The 21,937-nt window shown below is 40.4% G+C and overlaps 1 protein-coding gene across 6 annotated transcripts in view; it reads right to left on the bottom strand.

Moving 5' to 3' along the window:
- Window positions 1–1,340: 1,340 nt before the first annotated feature.
- TRMT11 (tRNA methyltransferase 11 homolog) overlaps window positions 1,341–21,937 on the bottom strand; it is a 94,717-nt gene continuing 74,120 nt past the window's right edge. For 3 of the 6 annotated variants that reach the window (XM_070496218.1, XM_070496221.1, XM_070496217.1), the window contains one exon: window positions 14,201–14,395. In XM_070496218.1, the coding sequence (XP_070352319.1) occupies window positions 14,216–14,395 (180 nt within the window). In that variant the 3' untranslated portion in view covers window positions 14,201–14,215. Of the gene's footprint in view, window positions 2,411–3,804; window positions 3,993–4,074; window positions 4,249–4,404; window positions 4,655–13,641; window positions 14,396–21,937 lie in introns of those variants that run through there. The other 3 variants (XR_011497656.1, XM_070496214.1, XM_070496216.1) reach the window with 3 other exon arrangements.

Here is a 21,937-nt window from a genome sequence, read left to right as displayed (position 1 = left end):
TCTTCATTTGAATTGATTACTTTTAAATAAATCAGCACAGGAATAAGAGGCTAGAAAAAGGTGCTCTTTTGATGTGAATAATCTAAGGACATTTTCCTCCAACTTTTAAAACCATAGACCTCTGATACCACTTCTCATCCATTTGTTTAACCTCTGCAGCTAGAAAAGAGACAACAGGCAGTCATCACCTTGAACACAGCCGGGATGTCAACAGATTGAAAAATTGCATTGTGTCCAGGATGGGCCTATGGTAGCTCACTGATGCTGTGGACCTTCAAAGAAAACATAGAAGACATTAAGGCGCATTCAGGTGGCAGGGAATAGCCTTCTCATATTAAATATGTTATGCTCCCTCACATATCAGACATTGTGATATGTTTAGAAGGTAAAGGAATTTGAAATGGCAAGAGACCAAAGGAAAATGGTAAAAGGGACGAGCTTTCGCATGAAATAAGAATGGGTAACTATCCATTTCATGAATAACTAATGAGCCTACAGCACTTCCTGGCATATGTTAACTGGTACCTATGTCAGGAACCAAGTCAGATTCCTGCCCTAGTGGAATGTGCAGACTAGTGAAAAAGACAGATATTTAACCAATGATGAAAGTTTGCTAAAAATTCAGAAAAGGGAGGTACAGGGTACATGGAAGTAAACAGCAGAGGGCTTCCCTTAAGGGACCAAATCTAGTGCAAAGGGTCATAGAAATCTCCCAGAGCAAAAGATGTTTATGCTTAGACTTAGGTGAACTGGGGTCGGGGAAAAAGAAGAGAGCTCCAGAAGAAGGAAGAGTTAGAAACTACTGTTGGTAAGCTCAATAATGGTGCCTCAGTCACCTCAGAGAGAGAAACAATGGTGGGATATTGGTTTGCCAAGGACTGAAAGTATATCAGAAAAGGGAAGCTCTCCAAATAAGCTGAGGCTTCCAAAAAGAATGCTCTGTAAAAATCATGGTTAAAAACAAGAAACAGTTAGAGGAAAAGTGAGGTCAATGGATTAGGGTGAATCTTTGCCCTTGCTTCTCTGTTATCTGTTGAAAACAGTGATCTTTGAAACGAAAACTAGAGAATAATTTAAATAAGAGGATATGAAATTCCAAAATTGTAAAAAATAAAATGAAATAAGAGTATCCTGGCTCATTTCCAGAACACTGAAAAACCTGATTGAAAGTAGATCAAAACTGATAATAGTTAAAGAATTTTAAAGAATGGAGACCTACCTAAAGACTAATTTTCAAAATAAAAAGCTAATTTTAAAAAGAGAACATGATAATAATTTGGGTCGGATTCTACAGGATGGCAACCAAGTCTTCAAAGAAAACGCATAGTGACTGGTTAATTGATATTACATTATTACATGTATATTATACTACAAATTTGATATTACAATGCACAAAATTGAAATTACAATAAAATACACCAAAATATATTGATAATATATTACATCACAACAGTATTGTCTATTGTATTATCCAGGGTTCAGAGAAACAGAAACAGTAGGGTATATATATCAACGTCACCCCTAAGTAGGGCTGCAATTATACAGAGGTCCACTTTTGGTGGTACTGGCATAACACACAGAACCATCTATAAACTACACTCAAGATTTTTCTTCCTCATTCGCTTGGTTGTAGGAAACTCCTCTGGGGATCATAGGCATGAATTGAGGGTGAGGAGGCAATGCAACAGGAATCAGTTTTGAAAGAGTCTGAACCACCTACTAGAGCAGTTTATAGACCCTTCTAGACCTCCCCAAGCTCAGTCTCTTGTCCACCTACAAAAACAGAAACCAGTTGAAGAGGCACAGTGTCTATCTGGAATCAAGGAACTGCAATTCAGGGAGCACAGATTCAGGTACAAACCCAAACAGTGTTCTGATTACAGGAGAGGGGCTCAGGGTTTTTATGAAAAAAAAAAGGAGAGAGATGAGGTAAGTTGTATTAAGAAGAGTTCATTGGGCTAGATGAGGTAAGACTGGTTTGTACTTCATTGATTGGCTTGAGATTTGATCATCAGGCAAAAGGCTAGGCTTGTACTTCATTGATTTGTTAGCGATTCGGTCATCAGCAAAGTCCAGTTTCATCAGTCCTTACAAACAGGATATTCTTGTCCTTACTGACTTCTTGGAACATTGGCAGTTTGGTCCAGTTTGGAAGATAAAGAAAACAAAATGTGCAAGGCAATTCCTCTGAAATGGCTGCTCTGCTCTATTTTAATATGGCTCCACTCAGGTCATCTTCCATACTCATGTATCATTTCCACTTGACGACAAATTGTGCTGTACATACCTAACCTTGTGGCTAGGTGGTCAGACAACATCCAATTCATGATGGGAAGTTCAAGCCACACAGTCACTTAGCGTCCCATGGTTAGGCATTCAGTCTCTACATGGTGCAGTAGCAAGCCAGAAGCTGTTTTCAAAAGAATAATTACTTGTAGAGGAAAGCATAGATTTGCTCCAAAAGCCTAGAAATCTACTTTGCAGAAACTCTGTACAGCATCCCTATTTGCTATGCACACACTGTCACTGGATCTGATGGATCACAAGACCCAGGTGGTGGAGCAGCAGGCACTGAAGCCAGGGTTGCTGCAGAGCTTTCTCTTGCTCTGGTTCACATTCCAAACTGGCAGCGTTATGGAGTAACTCCGCACATGGTTAGGAGCATCATGCTCAGATGTGGTATATGTGACCTCAAAAATTTTTTTAAAACCGCATACCTCTTTGTATTGCATTGTACCTCTTCTTTCCTGGTAGATGGTGCAAGGTGCAGCAACTTCTCTTTCACCTTACTCCAGACCACTGAACCCCCAGAAATTTCATTGAGGTGGTGGGCCCTGAATTTTTGTGGGATTTATGTCCCACTCTCTTGTTTACATATTTATTACTAAGGCATCTGATTTGCTACTTTCTGCTTGTCAGATCCAATCGTCTCAATGTTCTGTAGTGAACCAGTGTGAAGTTTTGTGCCATGTCATGACAATTTCTCTGTGCACCATATTATGGCAGACAGCAGAACTGATGCGGCCCTGACTCAAGAGTGTGACGGTCTGCTGCTGGCTCTGCCAGACATAAGCGAACTGTTTCTGGTGGGCCTTGCCACTGGTTTGCAGGAAAAGGTACTGTTCAGGTCAATAGCTACATTCCAAGTTCTAGGACCTGTGTATATTTGCTCCGGTAAAGATACCATACCAGCAACTGCCATTGGAGTTACCACCTGATTTAGCTTGTGGTTCACAGTCATTCTCCAAGATCCAGTCTATGTCTGCACAGACCAAACAGGGGAGTTAAACGAGCACAGGGTAGGTATCATTCTGCACCTTTCAAGCCTGTGACAGGGGCACTAATCTCTGCAATTTCCCCCAGGGATATGACATTGCTTCCAGTTTACTATATTTGTAGGGATGGGATGTTCTAGGGGCTTCTACTTCACCCCTCCTACCATAATGGCCCTTATTCCATGAGTCAGAGTGTCGCTGTGGGGATTCTGACTATTGCCAATTATACATTCCAGTTATACATATACGGGAACTGAGGAAATAACCACAAGATGGGTCAGTTGACAAACTGGGCTCACTGTGAGTTAAATTTGGGCTCAGACTTCATCTGTCTCCTGACCACTGAAAACTCTCATTGTAACTGGTAGACTACAATGGGTAGTTTAGGTTATAAGAATTAACCTAGTTAAGAGCCAGTATCTAGTAAGTCCTGAATGATCTGGGTATTTTCTTCTCCACAGCACACAGTCTATCAAATGGCAGCAGGTTCTTTTGACAAAAGACTTGCAGGAAGATTTCTGGTACTTACTTGAAACCGTAATGAAGAGTCCTTCCTCAAGAGGCTCTGAGTCTGTGAATTGGCTTAGGCCAGAAAACCTGGTGAGTGGTCCTTCTCTCCATCGTGGCAACTTAAGTCAGGGTTTGGCCACCAGAACTAGAGTTTTTCGATGTTGCAGATCAAGCAATACTCCAGCAGACTGCCCAGCTGTTTCATTCCTAGGGACACCATGATCAATTAGCCACCACCAAAAATCTCTGAGAAACCCCATACCGCGGAGAGGAAAAACAAGGAGCTGACCTCTCTTGTCCTGAGATTTTCATGGTAGAAAGGATTTTCTCTGGAGAAATTTATAGCATCGGCCTACCTCATGCAGGCTTGAGGTTCTGATTTATTCTACCTTTACGGTCCAGGGCCTTCCCAGTTGAGAACTTAACAAGCAACTACACCTTTCCAAGGTCATAGTTTGCTCATCTGAAAGATGTAAATAACAGGATTTACCTCCCTCAAAGGGTTTTTCTGAATATTAAATGTGACAAAGCATAAAAGCAAATTGTATAACACAGAGCATGTGGAACATTCTTGCTAAATACTAGCTGTGACTATTATTTCATGAGAGAAGACTATTACCCATCAGTTCCACAGGCAAAAGTGCACCTCGGCCACCACACGCTGTCCAGAGCAGTAGGACAAGAGTTCACAAACTTCAAAACGTCCCAGGGTCAGTTTTTGCCATTTGACTTTTCCGAAGCAGCTGTTCTCCATCAAGCTGACTGAAGCTGTGTACCTTCAGGGCTACGTGCATACCCTCGGCGCTGGCTGAGTTTGTCCTCAAAGCAGCTTGACTCTCTAACCTTAAGTAAACTCAGCGATCCGGGGCCTAGGACAAATGTACAGTAAGGACAATGTTACGACAGAGGAGCTGCTTGATTTATTGTGCCTGGTGAAATAGGAACCTCCTCACATCATGGGAATTAGTGATGGAATTTTAAAAAGAATAACAAAATGAAGTCAGGAACGGAAGAAAAAAATGCCCGGGTCCAACTCAAAAAAAACCTTTCAAATAAAAAATGCAAACCAGATGCAGTTAGAGATGACTGATAATTAAGGATGATAAATGACTAATGTTTTCTATTGAATTATCCAGTGCACAGTATTGTTTCTTCATGAGGGAACGATTTATGAATGGCTGTTGGGCTATCTCTTTGCCTAAATTTGATTTTACAGGCAATTCTCCCAGTTCCAAAGTGCCTTCTCCATCACTGAGTCCTGTCCTTCCCTCGGGAAGGTGACTATCTTACCTTTCAGAGACCTCTTCTATGAGAATAAGAAAGGACGGGATGGATTATGGATAAATATTCTCTCCAATGAGCATAACATTTGTGCAACAAAGCCACACTAAGCAGGCTACAAATGCTGTTTCCTCAGTGAGGATGATGCATTAGCACAGAGCTACCCATATTCCCAAACGAGTCTATCTTGTGACTAAGTGTGTGTACATCTCAGGCACATATAGTGGGTGAGGTCCATGGTCGGTGATTAAAACTTTCTTAAATCCCAGAACAATCTCTCACTCTTGCTATTATTTATCATGACTGCAGCCTGTTTTCTGAGCTCCTAAAGAGTTTTAGTCTATACCACATAACATAGTATTAATGGTATGCTGCCTTTTACGAAGGGACATTGTTTAATCTGTGTTAGTATTATCTCACCAACTAGGACTTGATCCGCTGCCCTCATTCACTTAATACCACACAAGCATAAAGAGTATCCTCAACAAATACTCAATAGTTAGTTGACAAAGGATGTTTGCTCCATCGTTAGGATTATGCTAATATAATCCTAGCTTCAACCCAGACTTTGTTTATGTTACTTCAGGATTTTTTAGACATGAGGTGATCATGTTAACCACATAAGAAGGAGAGTTTTAATGAGGAACAGGCTAATAGTCAAATGATCAGCCTCTTTTTATCCCTGGAGAACCCTACTGAAAGCTTAACACTAGCTTTTCCCAGCCAAAGTTGCAGTGTATCAATTATTGTCGTTTGAAATTATCGACTGAGTTGTTAGGTCTTCACTCTAACACAGGGAAGAAAACAATGTCTACCTTAGATATGTCGAAGGAAAAACAGGCGCAATCTGGGAAGAAAGGAAATGTCTTCTAAGGAGAAACTTGATTCCTCTCAGCCACTCCTGTAGGGCCAGTAAGAGGACTTTGGTTTAATTCACCTTATTATTACCTGAGGACATTCCATGGGGAGGATTTAAGAGACTTTTCATGTGGATTCTTATTCAGGTCATTTACTTATCTTGGACAATAAAACTTTCTTTACATTTGCTGCCTTGCTTATCAAAGAGGAGAAATTCTGCTTTCCAGATAGAGGTTTCCAGCAAACTTTGACAGAAGCAGATGAAAGACACTACATAAGAAAGGAAAGCTATCTGTCGGAGCCTCTTATCTCATTTTGGATGTCCACATGTCTTGTTTGATTTCCTAACCACACTCCTCAAGGCCCAGATGTTGCACGTCTGGAACAGAGTAGGTTGGACACTGTGGTGATGACAATGTTAAAGAAAAGTCACTCTTCAGTTCCACCTCAGACAGCCAAATTGCTCCATTGGTTTTAAATCTAAAAATTGGCCCCAGCTGCTCCAACTTCTTTTGGCTCCTGATTTAGGACACTAAATAAAGACAAATAATTAATCAGCCTATTGGAAAGAAAGTAAGCAAATGTCGTGTGATTTAGAGACTGAGGTTACCATAGTTTGGGTCACCAGAAAGTTATTGCGTATATTCTTTCAGACTTTTCTCTAGAAGCGTTGGGTCAAATAGCACAACTGGGCCAAATCCCTTAACACTATCTGCAAAGCTTGGGTCTGGCTGTGGATCTACACCCTTGTGGTGCCAAGGCTGGAGAAAATGTTACACAGATTCACTTTAGATATTTGCAAAACATTCTGCTGACTAATAGTCTGATTTTTGTGGAAGTGACAGGAATGGAGGGAAGTTTCTCCCTCAATATTCTTAAAGCTGATTAAATAGTTGACTTCTCACAAGTGGAAATGATTAACAGACAAAATTAAATCCATTTTGATTCAGATATAATCAGCCAACTGGTGATTATCAAAACTACTAATAGTTGAAGTAGGATTAGAAGAAACACATAGAGGGCAATTAATCACTCCTCATTTATATGGTATCTATATTACAAAAGCAAAAATTCTGTGATATAAATGTATAGGTTCTAATTATCAGTACTTTCTTAGGCAACTGCTAATTATTTGGGCTTAAAGACAAAGGGGTGTAAGGATGTTGTTTTGAAGTTTTGTAGAGTGATAACTTCTAGGTCTTCTCTTTTATTTGTGAGTTATAGAAACCAAACTCATCCCAGCTCAAACTAAGGTGCTACATGGTTTACACAACTGGGGAAGTCAAGGCACACACTGGCACTGCTTATTCCAAGGGTTCTATCAATGTCATCCAAAGTCTGTCTTTTTCCTTTTGGCTCTGTGGTCTCTTTGCTTGGCTTCATTTTCAAGCAGATACATCCAGTGGTGGCACTATATTGGCACAGCTATTGGAATTGCAGGCATATGTAACCCTTAGAGCTAGGGAGACCTGACAGAAGGGCTTTCCTGTCTCATGGCTATCTCTGCTTGGGCAGGTGTAGGGCACATACCCAGCCCTAGAGGAAAAGGAAAGCTCAAGCCAGAACTACGTGAACTGAAATTGGGAGACAGATGGTTCTCATAAGGAAATGTGGATTCTGCTACCAGAGGAGAAAGTAGATATCTACTACATATGTCTTCTTGTCCTCAGTTTCTCCCCTCCTCCTACGCCCTACCCCATGAATTTTGGTAGCACACTAAGCAGGCAGAAAAAGGGGATGAGTGAGATCCAATTGCCAAGGATATTGTGGCAGAAGCAGTTAATGCTCTGCAATCATCCACGTGCTCATATCCATGTCTCAGGCTCCTCTGCAGTTATCTGGGGCCCGGTGATGAGACATAGTAGACTCTGAACCTGATTCTGGCCCAATAGACTCTGAACCACAGTGATACATGTCACTTCTAGGCCAGAACGATCACAGACCATGTGCCTTCTCCATCTTCCTCCTCCTTTGCAACAGAGACTTTGAGACTCTGTGGTCCAGGTGGGATGGTTACCAGATGGAGGAGGACTCCCCAACCCAAACTGGACTCCATGTGAGCAGGAAACAAACTTCACTACATTAAGTTACTGAGACGTGTGGATTTGCCTGTTGCAGTAGCTAGAGATAATTACCTAACTAATACATTACTATTTCCCAGCAGCCCCTGTGGAAAGAGGAGAAGTGGCGGTTAAATAAAGCCTTACTTACGGACCTCAGAGAGTCATTTACTCTCTGACTTCTTTAACATGGAAATTTGAAAGTTTCCTTTAATAAGAGAGTGAAAAGCAGCTGTTTTGAGGTGTCCTGCATGTCTCCATGATTGATTTGTTGACCATAGGTGTTTTTTTTTTTTTACAAAGCTTTTAATTGGCATTTAGGACTTAATTTTGAAAACTTAATTCCCTCAGTAGGACATTGTTTACATTGAAATGATTTTTTGAGTTTCTATTGAGAACCTTTCTAAAATGCATTATTCCTATCAGCCCAAAATTTTTGATGATGGAACATCACTGTGAATATTGATTATTTTTATATGCTTCAATAAATGAAGAAATGGATTAAACAAGTACTGATCTTTGGACTTTTCTGGTGGTCAGTCTTGAAAATGATTCTTTAATTACTTGCCCTTTGTATTTGCTTTTATCCCTAAAGTCTGGTTCAGGTGGGGTAATAGGATAAATAGGATAAAACAGGATAAATCCTATTTATCTAATTTTCATTGAAATATGAAATGGAGAAGTTGTCATTTTGGATACATCTTCTCTATGATTGCAGAAAAGAGCATGTAAAAATAATTAATTTTAGGCTAGCCCCAATGACCTAGTGGTTAAATTTCCACACACTCTGCTTTGGCAGCCCGGGTTTGGTTCCTGGATGCAGGACACAAGACTTGTCTGTCAGTGGCTATGCTGTGGTGGGAGCTCACATAAAAAAAAAAAACCAGGAAGATTGGCAACAGATATTAGCTCAGAGTGAATCTTCCTCAGGAAAAAAAAAAAAAGGAGGAGCTTCATTAAAGAAAAAAATTAATTTTTAAGAAAAAAAATCAATGAAAGACATTTTACACTAACAGTAGAAAAACAGACATGGCCTCAGGGGCCTAATAGCAAAAAACACAGTTAAGTGATAACCCCTTGGTCCTAAAGTCTTTCCTCTCCATTGTAATGGTCTTCCTGATAATTATTTTTAGGTATAGGTAGTATTCAAAATATTTTAGCTTATGTATCTCTGTCCACACCCCAAAAACTCAACTTTGATGAGAGAAATCTAGCTATCATTTATTCATTCAAGAAATAGTGTGCTTCTATAGTAAGCAATGAAATCCAAGCCCTGTGTTTAAGGAGTTTGCAGCCCAGTGGAGCACATGACGGTGAGCAATTATGCCGTGATAAGTACTAAATTCTACATGAGCCTCAAGCTCAGGGGCACACGTGGCAGGAGCTGCATGTAGATAAGGCTTCTGGGAGGAAGAGGCGCTTCAGCTTTGTCCTCAAGGCTAACAGCCTGGGTAAAACTGCAAAGTGAGGGCATTCTGGGCCTAAAGCACAGGCCCAGAGGTAAAGAGAGCAAGGAGGATTGCTGGTTTAGTTCCTTAATGTAATCAGCCATGGAATATTCAAGAATCTATTTGAAGTCATGGGCATCTTTTCAAAAGATGTGATTTAACAACCAGGTAAGTCGTGCCTTATCTGTCAGAAGGCCAGTTCACAGGGTGCTGTATGAATCCTTGGTTGAAGAACTCTCGTTGCCCACAAATTCATCCCAGGAAGCTGAGGTATGGCATTTCACATTGTTACCCCTGCAAGAGCTGTCAGGGAGCCCAAGAGAGCCAGCCAGAGGCAGGTGGTGACCCACAGCTCAGGCTGATTGGCTCAGCAGGTTACCCTGCAACTAATAAGAACAAAACAGGGCCTCAACGCTGTGGGGTTCAGTGGGCTTCCTGCTGATCCCCAAGTGCAGAGTGAACCCTTAGCCCAGCTGTGTCCAAACCTAAGTGTGGCACAGATCCGTCACCCTCATCAAAACACCACTCAGACTAAGACTGTATTTTCTCAAGGATAGGTCAGCAATCCATGTTGACATGAAGGATGGCATATTTCGATATGAAGGATATGTACTTTACTCACCTCTCCATCGCAAACATCATTGCTTAGGGAAACTGCCGGGAATTTTGTTATATTTTTCACCTTTCATTTAATCACATTATTCCTCTATCATCTGAATCAAGTCACCAGATACAGGTTTGTTTTTTTAAGTTTGATTATTCACATAAAGCTTCCCCTGTTCTTAAAGGATTTTAGGTAGTCTACAAAGATATATAAAACACAGAAGGATAGCATAAATTAAGAGGAGATGATAAGAGAGTCATGCCGTTTAAAAAAAAATGTGGGTTACAACGGAGTTACATCCTATTATGTCAATTTATTTAAATAGAGATGTACATATACATAGAAAAAGACTGCAAAAATATTCTCGGTTTGTTGTTTTTTCTTTTCCACATTTTCCAAATATTCTAAGATAAACATGAATTATTTTACAATGATAAAGTCTTTTTTTATAAAGTAGATAAGAAAGGAATAGGACACACACACACACACAAAGGCAAAAGCATGTGTCTCATAAAATTAAATGCACTTTTGATGGACAAGTCACATATGGGCCCCAAGTTGTCTAACGGCTACTCTGAGAAAGGAAACTTGATTAGCTACACATTTCACATTGTTTAAAATTAAAAGAAACCATTTGTTCAAGAGAAACACTTATATTCCTGATATCCATATCCGAGAAAACATCTCCCAGAGACCTCTATAAGACATTGAAAAAGAATATAACACACTCATAAGAAATATAAAAGTATCTTGGTTCATTATCTAACCAGCCAACCTTTTGAGGCTCACTGACTGTAAATGGGATTATAAAACAGGAACCATTTTATATTCATGTCACATGAATTGCTTGAGTCCTAGGCAAGTAACTATTTCCAAAGTGGTTTTATATTGTGACTTTGCGATTCACGTACCACCTTTGAAAATGGATAACAAGAACGGGTCACTCATAATGTCCCATTAGAGGACTTCATTTATTAACTAAAGAATTAAAGGAACTTGTCCTGACATTTAAAAATGGAAAGTGGTACGATCAATACGTATTTGGCATGCTGAGTCCAGTGATTCAGACTGTATTATACGAGAGAGTAGTTTGATGATCTCTCGTGGTCGTCTTCATGAGGAGAGTAGAGACTCGGGGAGAGCGCTCTTTCTCCTGGGTTAAGGGTGGGCGAAGCTCTCTCTGAGGTGGTACCCAGCTGGGGTTCATGGCATTTTTGCTATGATACAAAATTGCATTCTCAACTATGTTCAGAACCCAGCCATCAATGGCTATAAGGGAAAAGCCTTCCAAAGGGGCACAGAGCCAGAAAGTTACTCCTAGAAAGCCGGGTCAGGGGACCACTAACACTCCTCTTCTAGGATCATTCAGGATCAGAGCCCCAAATGCTCAATCATTACAGTCAACTTTTATAAGGATTGAGGAAGACAGATAATTTGTTCTCTCAATTCTGTATAAATTCTAAGTCACATATAAAGTGTATAAAATTCGGATTATTTCCACCTACTCAAAGGATACTATTTTACAGATGAGCTCTTGGCACCAGGTTTACATTTAAAATTCAATGTTTCAGCTCAACAAGCATTTATTGAAGACCTGCCAAACTCAAGAGATTCCATTAGGTGCTGTGAAGTACTCAAAGACAAGAACACAAGTATGTGACTTTCAAAAACAACTGTGTTTTCACTTCAAAACATAAGTGCTGAAAGTAATTATCAGGCTTCGTTACTAGGTTCAACGTTGCAGCTTCTATACTCATATGAGGATCCAACTCAGAGGCATGCACCACATGACCTGATGCTGAAGAACAGCATTAGTTCATCTTCAGAGATCCCCAGAAATAGAAAATCCCCATCAAAGTTTCAAGCAAAGCAGATCCCACCAAACTGGAAGGAAGAATGAAATAAATATTTTTATCAGCTGGGATCCCAGCAGATGATATTAGATACATCACAGTGGTTCTTAAAGCAGTTCCTGAACTTGCTCTGGAGTAGGTGCTGTTGAGTCAAAGAAAGACACTGAGAAGGGCTCAGGTTACACAACTGGATAGCATTGAGCTGGGATTGGAAGTTAGACTGTCAAAATTTGGTACCTGCCCCAGCAGCATCAGCATAACCCAAGAACTTGTCAGTAGTGCAGATCTCAGGTCCTATCCAAGACCTACTGAGGCAGAAACTGCAGCCCAGGACCCAGCAATCTGTATTGAAACAAACCCTCCAAATGATTCTGCTACATGCTGAAGTTTGAGAACCGCTGATAGCCAATGACATAGAGAAAACTTCAGCTGAGTCTTGATTTTTCCAGCTGTGGCCATTCTGTTCTGAACCTGTTCTGATGCTACGTCTTAACACTAAAGATAGTGTGACTTCTAATCCCGCACTCTTCCCAAGTCTTGGAAGAGTTCACCGTAGCTTTTGAGAAAAAACAATTCTCCCTCACCGATCAGTATGCCAGCTTTTATTCTTAGAACCAGGCCTGCATTGAATTATCTGCAAAGATCTTTAATATCCCACCAACACGTGGGAAAATAAACCACTGACAATGTGTCAATGCTTTTTTTTGTTTTTGCTTTTCTCTTCTGTGATTGAGTTACTGAAAACAATTCATAGCTTTTGCAATCCTGAGCTCTGAGACTTGCAGGAGATCTACTAAAAATGTCATAAACTCAAAGCAATTTGGAAAAGGAAAATAAGAATTCAAGCTATCACATGAATGCCAATCCTCTGTTTGGCTTACGATTAAAACGTGACGTCTACTTTTCATGATTTTTACAGCTAATTAGGAAGATTTATCGACATCTGAAAGAAGACCCCCAGAGGAAACAGGGCTGCTTGTAGCGATTAATGATAACCAGTTTCCACTGAGAGTGGAAAACTACTACACTCCAAACACTCACGTATGGTGATGAGAATGACTATTGCTTCTGCAGGCAAAGAACTGATCAGCGTTGAGGTCATAATAAGGCCATCAGTGACACCCACTTGCCCACTTCTTCCATACATCCTTCACTGACTCAAGTCCCATCACCTCCACAAAGTTTCCTTCACTGGGGTTTTATTTCCTGCTCCTACAACCAGAATGACTGTGCCCTGTGAGGCACAGCATAGGGCTGAATGAGCCTAGTGGCTGGAAGCCAGACCAGCCTGGCTCTTCCACTTAGTAGGTGTGTGGTGTTGGGCAAGCTCTTAATCTCTCTAAGCCTCTGCTTCCCCATCTGTACAAATGTGGTCAATAATACTACCCACATCACAGAACTGTTTTAAGGATTAAATGTGATAGATATAAGAAGCTTAAAACATTGTTTAAGTAAATGCTGAATAAATGGTGCTGTTATATTGTCATTATTGCTCAAGTTTGGCTTATGTGTGTTGGTGTCACCAAGTAGAATGTAAGCTCCTGGAAGACAGGCACTTGGTCTCTGACTTCCATAGGAAGGGAGGAGGAAGGGAGAAGGGAACGAAGGAGAGAAAACCACTCAAACTCTCCCACCAATTGGCTAATTCCTGGAATTCTACCTTCAGGGTTTCATTCCTTTATTTTATGTTTCTCATCTCGTGAATCCGTCTGGTGTGGCAAACATCTCTCCCTTAGGATGAATGCAAGATCTCAAAGTCACTTTTTATTCACATTTTGGAGAAAGAGAACACATGAAAGCACCAGACACATGAGAGAGGGCAAAAAGAGAGAAAACCAGAGGAGGGAGGTCTGTGCAGCAAGGTCAGCCTTGCACACTTCCAGAGTTCTCTGGACTCCAACCACCAGCAACAACTGGAAATCCTACAGAAACCAGCATGTCCTTTGATTCTGAGAAGAGAATCTCAGAAAGAAAGGGCAAGTCCCTTCATTCTCTGGCAGGAAGCACATCTCAGTCACTGTCTTCTTATTTTAGCTTCCATCCAGAGAACTCAGAAAAGGAAAGGGAGCCCATGGCTACTACTTAATGCACCATCGGTATGTTTGGTTTTCTTTTGATTCATGTGATTCCGCTTTTGTAGAACTCTCTAATGACCCCAAAGTCTCCCGGAGGGACCAGTTGGGAAGTAGCCATATCTTAATTCCTCTGTTGGACTCTTCAGAAATAAAGGTAATTTCAAGAGGACATTTCAGACAGATCCTTTTTTGTTTCAGTGAACCTGGGAAGAAGCCTGCTTCATCTACAGAAACCAAAAATATCACTGTAGTCAATCTCTCCCCTCATGTCCACAATCACAGCCTTCTAAAACAAAAGGAAAACTGTTCCCTGGAAGTCTCCAATAACCAGAGAAGACGATGCCCATGAATGCTGGCAGGTCCTCGATGACAAGTTCCGGAAACAGGGACACCCTGCTGGCAGCAGCAGATGGAGAGTTCCCAGCAGGAAGCTGTGAACAAAGAGGAGTTAGAATAACACCCAGCTTCACAGCTTGATGGCGGTCTCCAACCACAGGGCTCGGACAATGATCCAAAGCAACGAAACCAGCAAGAACTCAACCCAAGCATAATTCAATGTTGGAGTTTTGTTTTATTTGAGAAGTTTGCTTCATTAAGAAAACAAAAATGAGGTAGAAACCAGAGAAACCCAAATGATTCTTGCTTTGGGGATGTTTTCAGAATTCTCACAGAAACAGAAAGGTAAAGCAAGGCAGTCAATACAAGTGGCATTTTCATGGTGGCTCACAGCTTTGTCTCTTTGGTGTCAGAGACAACATATTGGCTCAAAAGAAATTCCCTGTCTCTAATCACAAACTACCAAGCCATTGGTCTACTGCTGCCTTAGCATGGTGCCTCACGTTTATAGCCTAGTCCCCCTGGGTGCTTGGTCAAGCACAGTCTTACAGGTAGTCAGGGCGAAGCAAGGGAAGGGAGGAAGGTGGCTCATGAGCATCTTCTGTGACTTGGCATTGGTAGGGGCTCACAGAAATCCTTCACTCTTTCAGTCATCGTGGAACTAGAATGATTGGATTTCACCAGCTCCCGGGTACACACCTTGATACCTTAATTTACAATGACTCCAAGTTCTCCTTCCCCAAATATGCAGACTCTTGTCTTTTCCTAGAATCCTCTTCTTATGTGTACAAGAATCCCCAGATACGCTGACTCATCTCCTAAATTAGTCCTGGCCCTTCCCATAGGTCAGGAACCCAGATAGTCCTCCACCCTGGACGACTCCACAACTGCTGGTCTGGAGATTGTTTCCTACAGAAGCCAATGCCAGACTGCTGTCATGGCCGTCATAGCTATAATGCACTTGAACTTAGTAGACCTGGAATATTGTCACTCAAAAAGTAGGAAGAAATAATCTTCTGGGATTCACTTAGTAGAAATGGAAAAAAAAAAAGAGGGAATAAAGAAAGTCTTCCAGCCAAAGTTCTAACAGATTTTTTTTGTGGGACTTGACAAGGTGATTTAAAAATTTATAGAGGAAAGCAAAGAGTTAAAAATAGTCAAGATGCTTTTGAATAATTTAAGAAAGCAAAGAGAAGAAAAGACAGGATGACTTGCTTTCCCAGATATTAAATATCAAATCACATTCTAAAGTTACAGTGATTAGGACAGTGTGTTTTTGGCTCAAACATATACAATTATAACAATGGAATAGAAAAGAAAGCCCTAAAACAGATCCATGTATTCATGAATACTTGATTTATGCCAAAGACGGCACTGCAGAGCAGCAGGAAATGGAAGATGCTTTGAATAAATACAGCTAGGAAAAGTAGGTATCCTAAAGGAATAAAAATAAAATTTGACCTCCCTAACTCACACCATACACTAAAATCACTTCCAAGTGGATCATAGGTCTAAATGTGAAAAGCAAGATAACAGAAATTCTAGAAGATAATATAGGAGACTAACTTCACAACCTGAGTCAGCAATATAGTGTTCCTTAAACAGGACACATAAAGTTCTCACCATAAAGAAAAAAATTGTGTAAATTACAACAAAAATGAAAGCTTCTGTTCATCAGACTGTAACATTAAACAACTAAAAAGCCACAAATTTAAGAAAAGTTCATATGTAAAATATTTTTTAAGAACTCTAATGAAACAATAAGAAAAAAGATGGACAACCCCCCAAAAAAATGAGACAGAGAATTAAAAAGACACGTCACAAAAGAAGAAATCCAAATGATCTATCAACATATGAGGAGGTGCTCATCTATTAGGAATCAGAAAAATAAAAATTACAAACAATAAGTGATGGTTATACAATTCTTTGAACACACTAAAAACCATTGAATTGTGCATTCTAAATGAGGGAAGTATATGGTATGTGAACTATATATCAATAGAATTTATTAACTTTTTTTAAATTAGTGCACATCTATCAAAATGACTTAAATTTAAAAAGATTGATTTTATTGGTGATAATGTGGAGCAATTAAAATTCTTAATCACTCCTGATGGGAATGTAAATTGGTACAACCACTTTGGAAAATAATCTGGCATAATCTGTTAAAGTTGAAAATGTGCACGCCTTATGATCTGGTAAGTAAACTCCAAGGTATAAACCCAACCAAAGGCATGTATATTTTCACCAGGAGACAGGTGAAAGAATGTTCACAGAAGCATTAGTCTTGAACACCAAAACCGTAAATAACCCAAATGTCCATCATCACTAGAACGGATAAATACTGTACAGTGAGTATATTCACACAGCAAAGAACATGAACAAACCTCATGTAGATGCAACAATATAGACGAATCCTACAAAACTATCGAGCAAAAGAAGCTACTAAACTGTGATGTGCAAAGATTCGCTCAGGTGGTACACCATAAGGTAAGCAATGAAGTGGTTACGTGAAAGTCAGGATATTGTTGGATGTCATTCCATTTAGCGGGTACCAAGGCAATTGTGTTGGGGAAGCAGCAGACAGATGGCTCCCTGTTTGGGCAATATTCTATTTCTTGATTTAAATGATGGTTGCATGAGTGTTTACTTTGTGATAATTTATTGAGCTATATACTTATGTTTTATGCATTTTACTGTATATGATATATCTTCACAAAACAGCAATTGTTTTTTCATTTTAAAAATAAAGTTGTTGATCAGGCCCCCAAACATTCTAGCTATGGAGCAATGCACCCTTGTTTTCACCGTGGGTGGTGGAGCCAATGTCTGGCTCTCTGGGTGGAGGGCACTTCACCAAGCTCGGTGGCACCATACACCTTGCCCTCTGCTCTGCTCTCAGGGTAGTTCTAAAAATTCACCTAGGGCTTCCAGCTTCTCAGCAAGAGAATGGAGTATCCTGACTGAGGATTATACTCAATCCACAAAGCGTCATGCAATAGCAGCCTGAACTTGTGATCCTCTCACAGCAAGGCCGGGAGGATGAGTTCTGGCCCCAGAGCATCCCTGCCTCACCCTGGCCCAGGAGCAGAGGCTCGCCGTGGTCCTGGCCCGCAAAGCGCCTTTCTTCCGGAGGACTTCCTTGCTCAGCTGCTTTCACAATCTGGCCTTGATTGTGGCTCCCTGGAGCCATGAAACAGGGAAGTGGTCTGAATCCTAGTCCACTTCTCTAAGGAGTCTCGGCTTCCATGTAAAGGTGAATGACTACAGGCACAGGGGATCTCCCTAACTCTGCCCAACAGCATCTGAACTCCACCTGTCCATAGTTGGAGCATCTCTCTCAGCATCTATCCCTTTATACCCATTATAAGTTCATAAAATAGGCCCTTTATACCTATAATAAGTTCATAAAATAGGTGCTGTTATCCTCATTGTACAGCTAAGGAACAATTTCAGAGAAACAGTGCAATTTGCCCATGACTGCATAGCTAAACAATAAGAATAATATAATGTCGATTATTACGTATCATCTATTGAGAACTTACTATGTGTCAGGCACTGTTCTAAGCACACTACATGTGTTAATTTCATAATCCTCACAACAACGCTCATAGAGTACTCATAGGTACTTTTTTTAATTTCCATTTCACAGTTAAGAACATTGAGGCACAGAGAGGACTAAGTAATTTGCTCAAGGTGTTATAATTAGTGAATGGAGGCATCAGAAATTGAACCAACCTGGCCTAACCACAGTTTAGCCAGCAGTTGCCCAGAATTAAAGGGCAAGTTATTTGGTGTTCACATCTGGAATCTTCATATGTACCAAGAAAAGGTCACTATCAGTGGGTGAAGCACAAGGGGAGCATCCTTTATGTCACCTCACGGCAGGCTCCACGTGGGCACCTCTCAGCTCTGCTCCTGCCTTCCCTCCATCTCACGGGAGCTGTGTAGCTTCTCCAGGCCCGGGCTCAGTGGATACCATGACAGAACAAGATGACTTGACCAATTATCTTCTCTCTTTTACACTAGTCTAGCTAACAGATTCCTTTTATAGCAAGTGGTCTTATTGAGCTGTTTATTTAAAATTGTAAAAAGAAGCTTCAGATTCAGTTATTAGTTCTTTAGAGCTCTTTTCATAGGCAAATTATTCACAGTTTCGTGAGTGGAATATTGTCAGTGATTTCTAGTTTTGAGAACTTCCTTTCCTTTCCTCTTGCTTTCTCCTTTTGCATCATCTTTGTCCCCTAGTGTGAGTAGAGACTGCCCATCTCTGCTGAGGAGGGTCTCAGCATGACTCTGGATGCTCCTAGACTCAAGGCAGGGGCCTAACCAGCCTGGGGATCAGCCTTCACTTCTAGAGTAAAAGCAGGTTCTGTTCTCCTATCAAGTAATTGCAGCTAATGATCCTCTTGAACTGTCCTTGCTCTTCACCAGCAGTACTAAACAAATGTAAAACAAGGCCATTAAACAAATGACTAAGAGATGGAACAGAAACCATTGGGCCTCCTAACTCAGGTGATTTTCTGGCCTGCAGAAACCATGTTTCTGGCCAAATTGAATTTGCACTTTATGGTTTATTGAGTATTATTATCTTGTCAGAAATTGCCACAGTTTATGAAATACACAGTTTCAAAAGATTGTCTCTAATGTTTAATTGTGAGTTTTTTTGTATCTTGGAGGCAAATTAATTTTTTCTTATGAGACAGCCTTTTCAGCTTCAGAATGCAGATCAATCGGGAAACGCCATCTAATGCTTCCTGCAGCGATTTCCCCTACACAACCTCAATCCAGGAGCCCAGGGCTTTTGGATACTCTGGCTACAATATATTAAAGGTGTTCTAACTCCCATTTTGAGAAGAGAAAGTACTAATCCTTCTAGAATTGTTCACCTGTTCTAAAAAGGGGTCCACAGAGCTCTGGTGTAATCTAGGGTGTCAGTTGGCACCGAGGCAAAATTTTCAGAGATGCCCTGGGCTGCCCCCAGACACACCAGAGGTCAAGGCTCCCACACTGCTGCATGGTCACTTTCTCCTCCCACCGCAGGCCCACTTTTGCTCAGGAGTCAGCACCAACATTCAGACCTCATCACTACCTTCTCCCTCCGCTCCCTCCATGCTCACAAGCCTCCACGTCTCCCAAAGTATCCTCTCCAGGGGGTGCCAACATCTATCTCTTTGTAATCCACTGGGTGAAGGAGACCAGCAGTGGCATCATCAAGAACGTCATCTCAAATAATGTTGTAAGAAACAGCCATGTCACTGGGATGGGCTCCCTTTCCCGTTGGTCCCTCCTCCACCCAACCCCACAGGTTCTGATCCAACATCACCTCCCTCACTCCTGCTCCTAGATCTCTGACCTCAATTCCACTCTGTTGAAACATTCAAGTCCCACACCCAGAAGGCTCAAAACCTACCAGCTTTCTGCCATGGGCTATAAAAGTTTTTGCTCACTGATTGTTTATTTTTCTTTGTCTCAGAGTGATTCCCAACTTCACTAAGAATGGAACTTCTGCCTAGCCACATTTGCCACTCAAGGCATGGTCCACGGACCAGCAGCATCCAGTTCCACCTGGAAGCATGATGGAAATACAGAATCTCTGGCCTCATCCCACACCCATCTGCATTTTCACAAGATCTCCAGGGGATTCATCTGCACATTAAGATTTGAGAAGCTCTGGTCTAGAAAACAGAAATGTCTACTATAAAACAAGTTTAATTTATTCTTTTTTTTAATTCCCAACTGCAGGACATTTATACAAAATCAAACAGAACTGTGACAGAAGTATTTTTTTAATTTAAGCTCCATTGAATTTGGTTAATTAAAAATAAAAGCTACTAAGACTTCCCAAATTCTCAGGCAAATTTAGTATTTCTCTACAATTTCTCCATGGTATAACAAGGTTTAGTCTAGATGTCTAAACCTTGACATATCTTCCCATATTAATTTACACACAAAGTCCAGAGTCTCTAATTTATTTTTAACTAGAAATAGCCTTTTCCTTTTTTCATGTTAGAAAAGCAAAACATGTTTTTATAGAAAAATAAGAAAATAAGCATAGTTGGAATGAAAATAAAACAAATCAATAAAATAAAATAAACTACCAGAGATATCCACTGTAAGACACTGGAATACTTCCATGTACATGTAACATTAATATAAATAACAAATTATAAAATGCAGTCAGATGGCACATATGCCTTTTTCATTTATCCAGTATAAACATATGTCCAATAAATATTAATCTACAATATTTTTTAATGGCTAAAGAGCACTGACTATTTATTTAGGATATTAAATCAACCAATGTTTCACCAGGATCCATTTGTATTTTTTCCAAAGGCATTTTAAATATAGGAGCTATGTGTTAGTTATCCTCAAAGCTTGATTCAATTGATTCTTTATATGGCAGTATTAATTATTTATTTGATTAATCTGTATCACCTTCAGGCCTTTGTGTTCACTAATAAAATAAAGAAATACATTTGTGGGGAAGGTGTGTGAATTTTTATGTAGCTCTATGAATAGATAAAACTAAAATCTGTCAATCAAGTAATATCTTTGATGGCCATTAAGTGGACTGGCCTGTACTGACATTATTGTTTTCCATATGATAGATTGATAAATTACACATGTGTTCTTTCTTCTCCTGGGGCTCATTTTTTAACTCACTAAGGATGTACCAAGAGCACCTGAACACCAAAGTCATAAGTTTAAAAATTAAGAACCCACTGAGGTGAAGGTTGAAATTGCCACAAAAGTATCGACTACCCATATCCTGGTGATTATTAATCAATATTAGCCTTTTCACAGATATACACATATATAATAAATTACAGTAAGGTAAGGGGGCAAAATTATAAATAACATTGAGCAACCTTAAAATCGTGTATACCTGGCTACAGAACACAACCCAACCAATGAAACAAAATGGAAAGTTGTAGTGTTCGTAAATGTCTTCCCTCCTCATTAAAAACAAAATTGGTTGTCCACAACAGGCACCATATTTAGATTCCTTCGTTCAGCTGGGGTTCTTTGGTTAGAATCAACAGAAAGGAATTCTGGCTCCCTTAGACAAACAAAAATGCACTGTATTGTAAGAACGTGGAATAGGAACAAAGAAAAAGCTGAACAGCCAGGCCTTGGGCAGGATGGCAATCCAGAAGCTCTGGGATCTAGGCTGCAACGGTTCTTTTAGCTGTTAGGATAAAATGAATGAGCTTTGGTCTCACAATCAGAGAGTGTCCAGTTGGCCCCACTGTGGTCACACGCCAACTCTTGGCCATTGGAGGAGAGAGGACCTTGAGTGACAGCCCCACTAACCCTCAGGCCTCTGACAAGGAAGGTGATACAAAATGAAGGGGAAATAGGTGCCTGGACAGGCAAAACCAAAAGCTGTCCACAACAGCCACTATCTTCTAACAGTCTTGCGGCCTACACACTGGCTACTGGGGGCAAAGAAGGACACCAACATATTCATATGTCAGCCTGAACTGGCTATAGGCATCAGTGGCTAAAAGAATTGACTGATCCTTAGTTCATTCTGAGAACTGTGAAGCATATAGAAAAAAAAGAAGCCTGTGATTTACTGATACACAATAAATGGTTCCAGAGAAAGCAGGCCATTTTAGTTTAAATAA

Source organism: Equus asinus, chromosome 24 (assembly GCF_041296235.1).
Source record: "Equus asinus isolate D_3611 breed Donkey chromosome 24, EquAss-T2T_v2, whole genome shotgun sequence".
Lineage (NCBI taxonomy): Eukaryota > Metazoa > Chordata > Mammalia > Perissodactyla > Equidae > Equus > Equus asinus.
The sequence above is the reverse complement of the archived record's forward strand: the minus strand, read 5'-3'. Positions and strand labels throughout refer to the sequence as shown.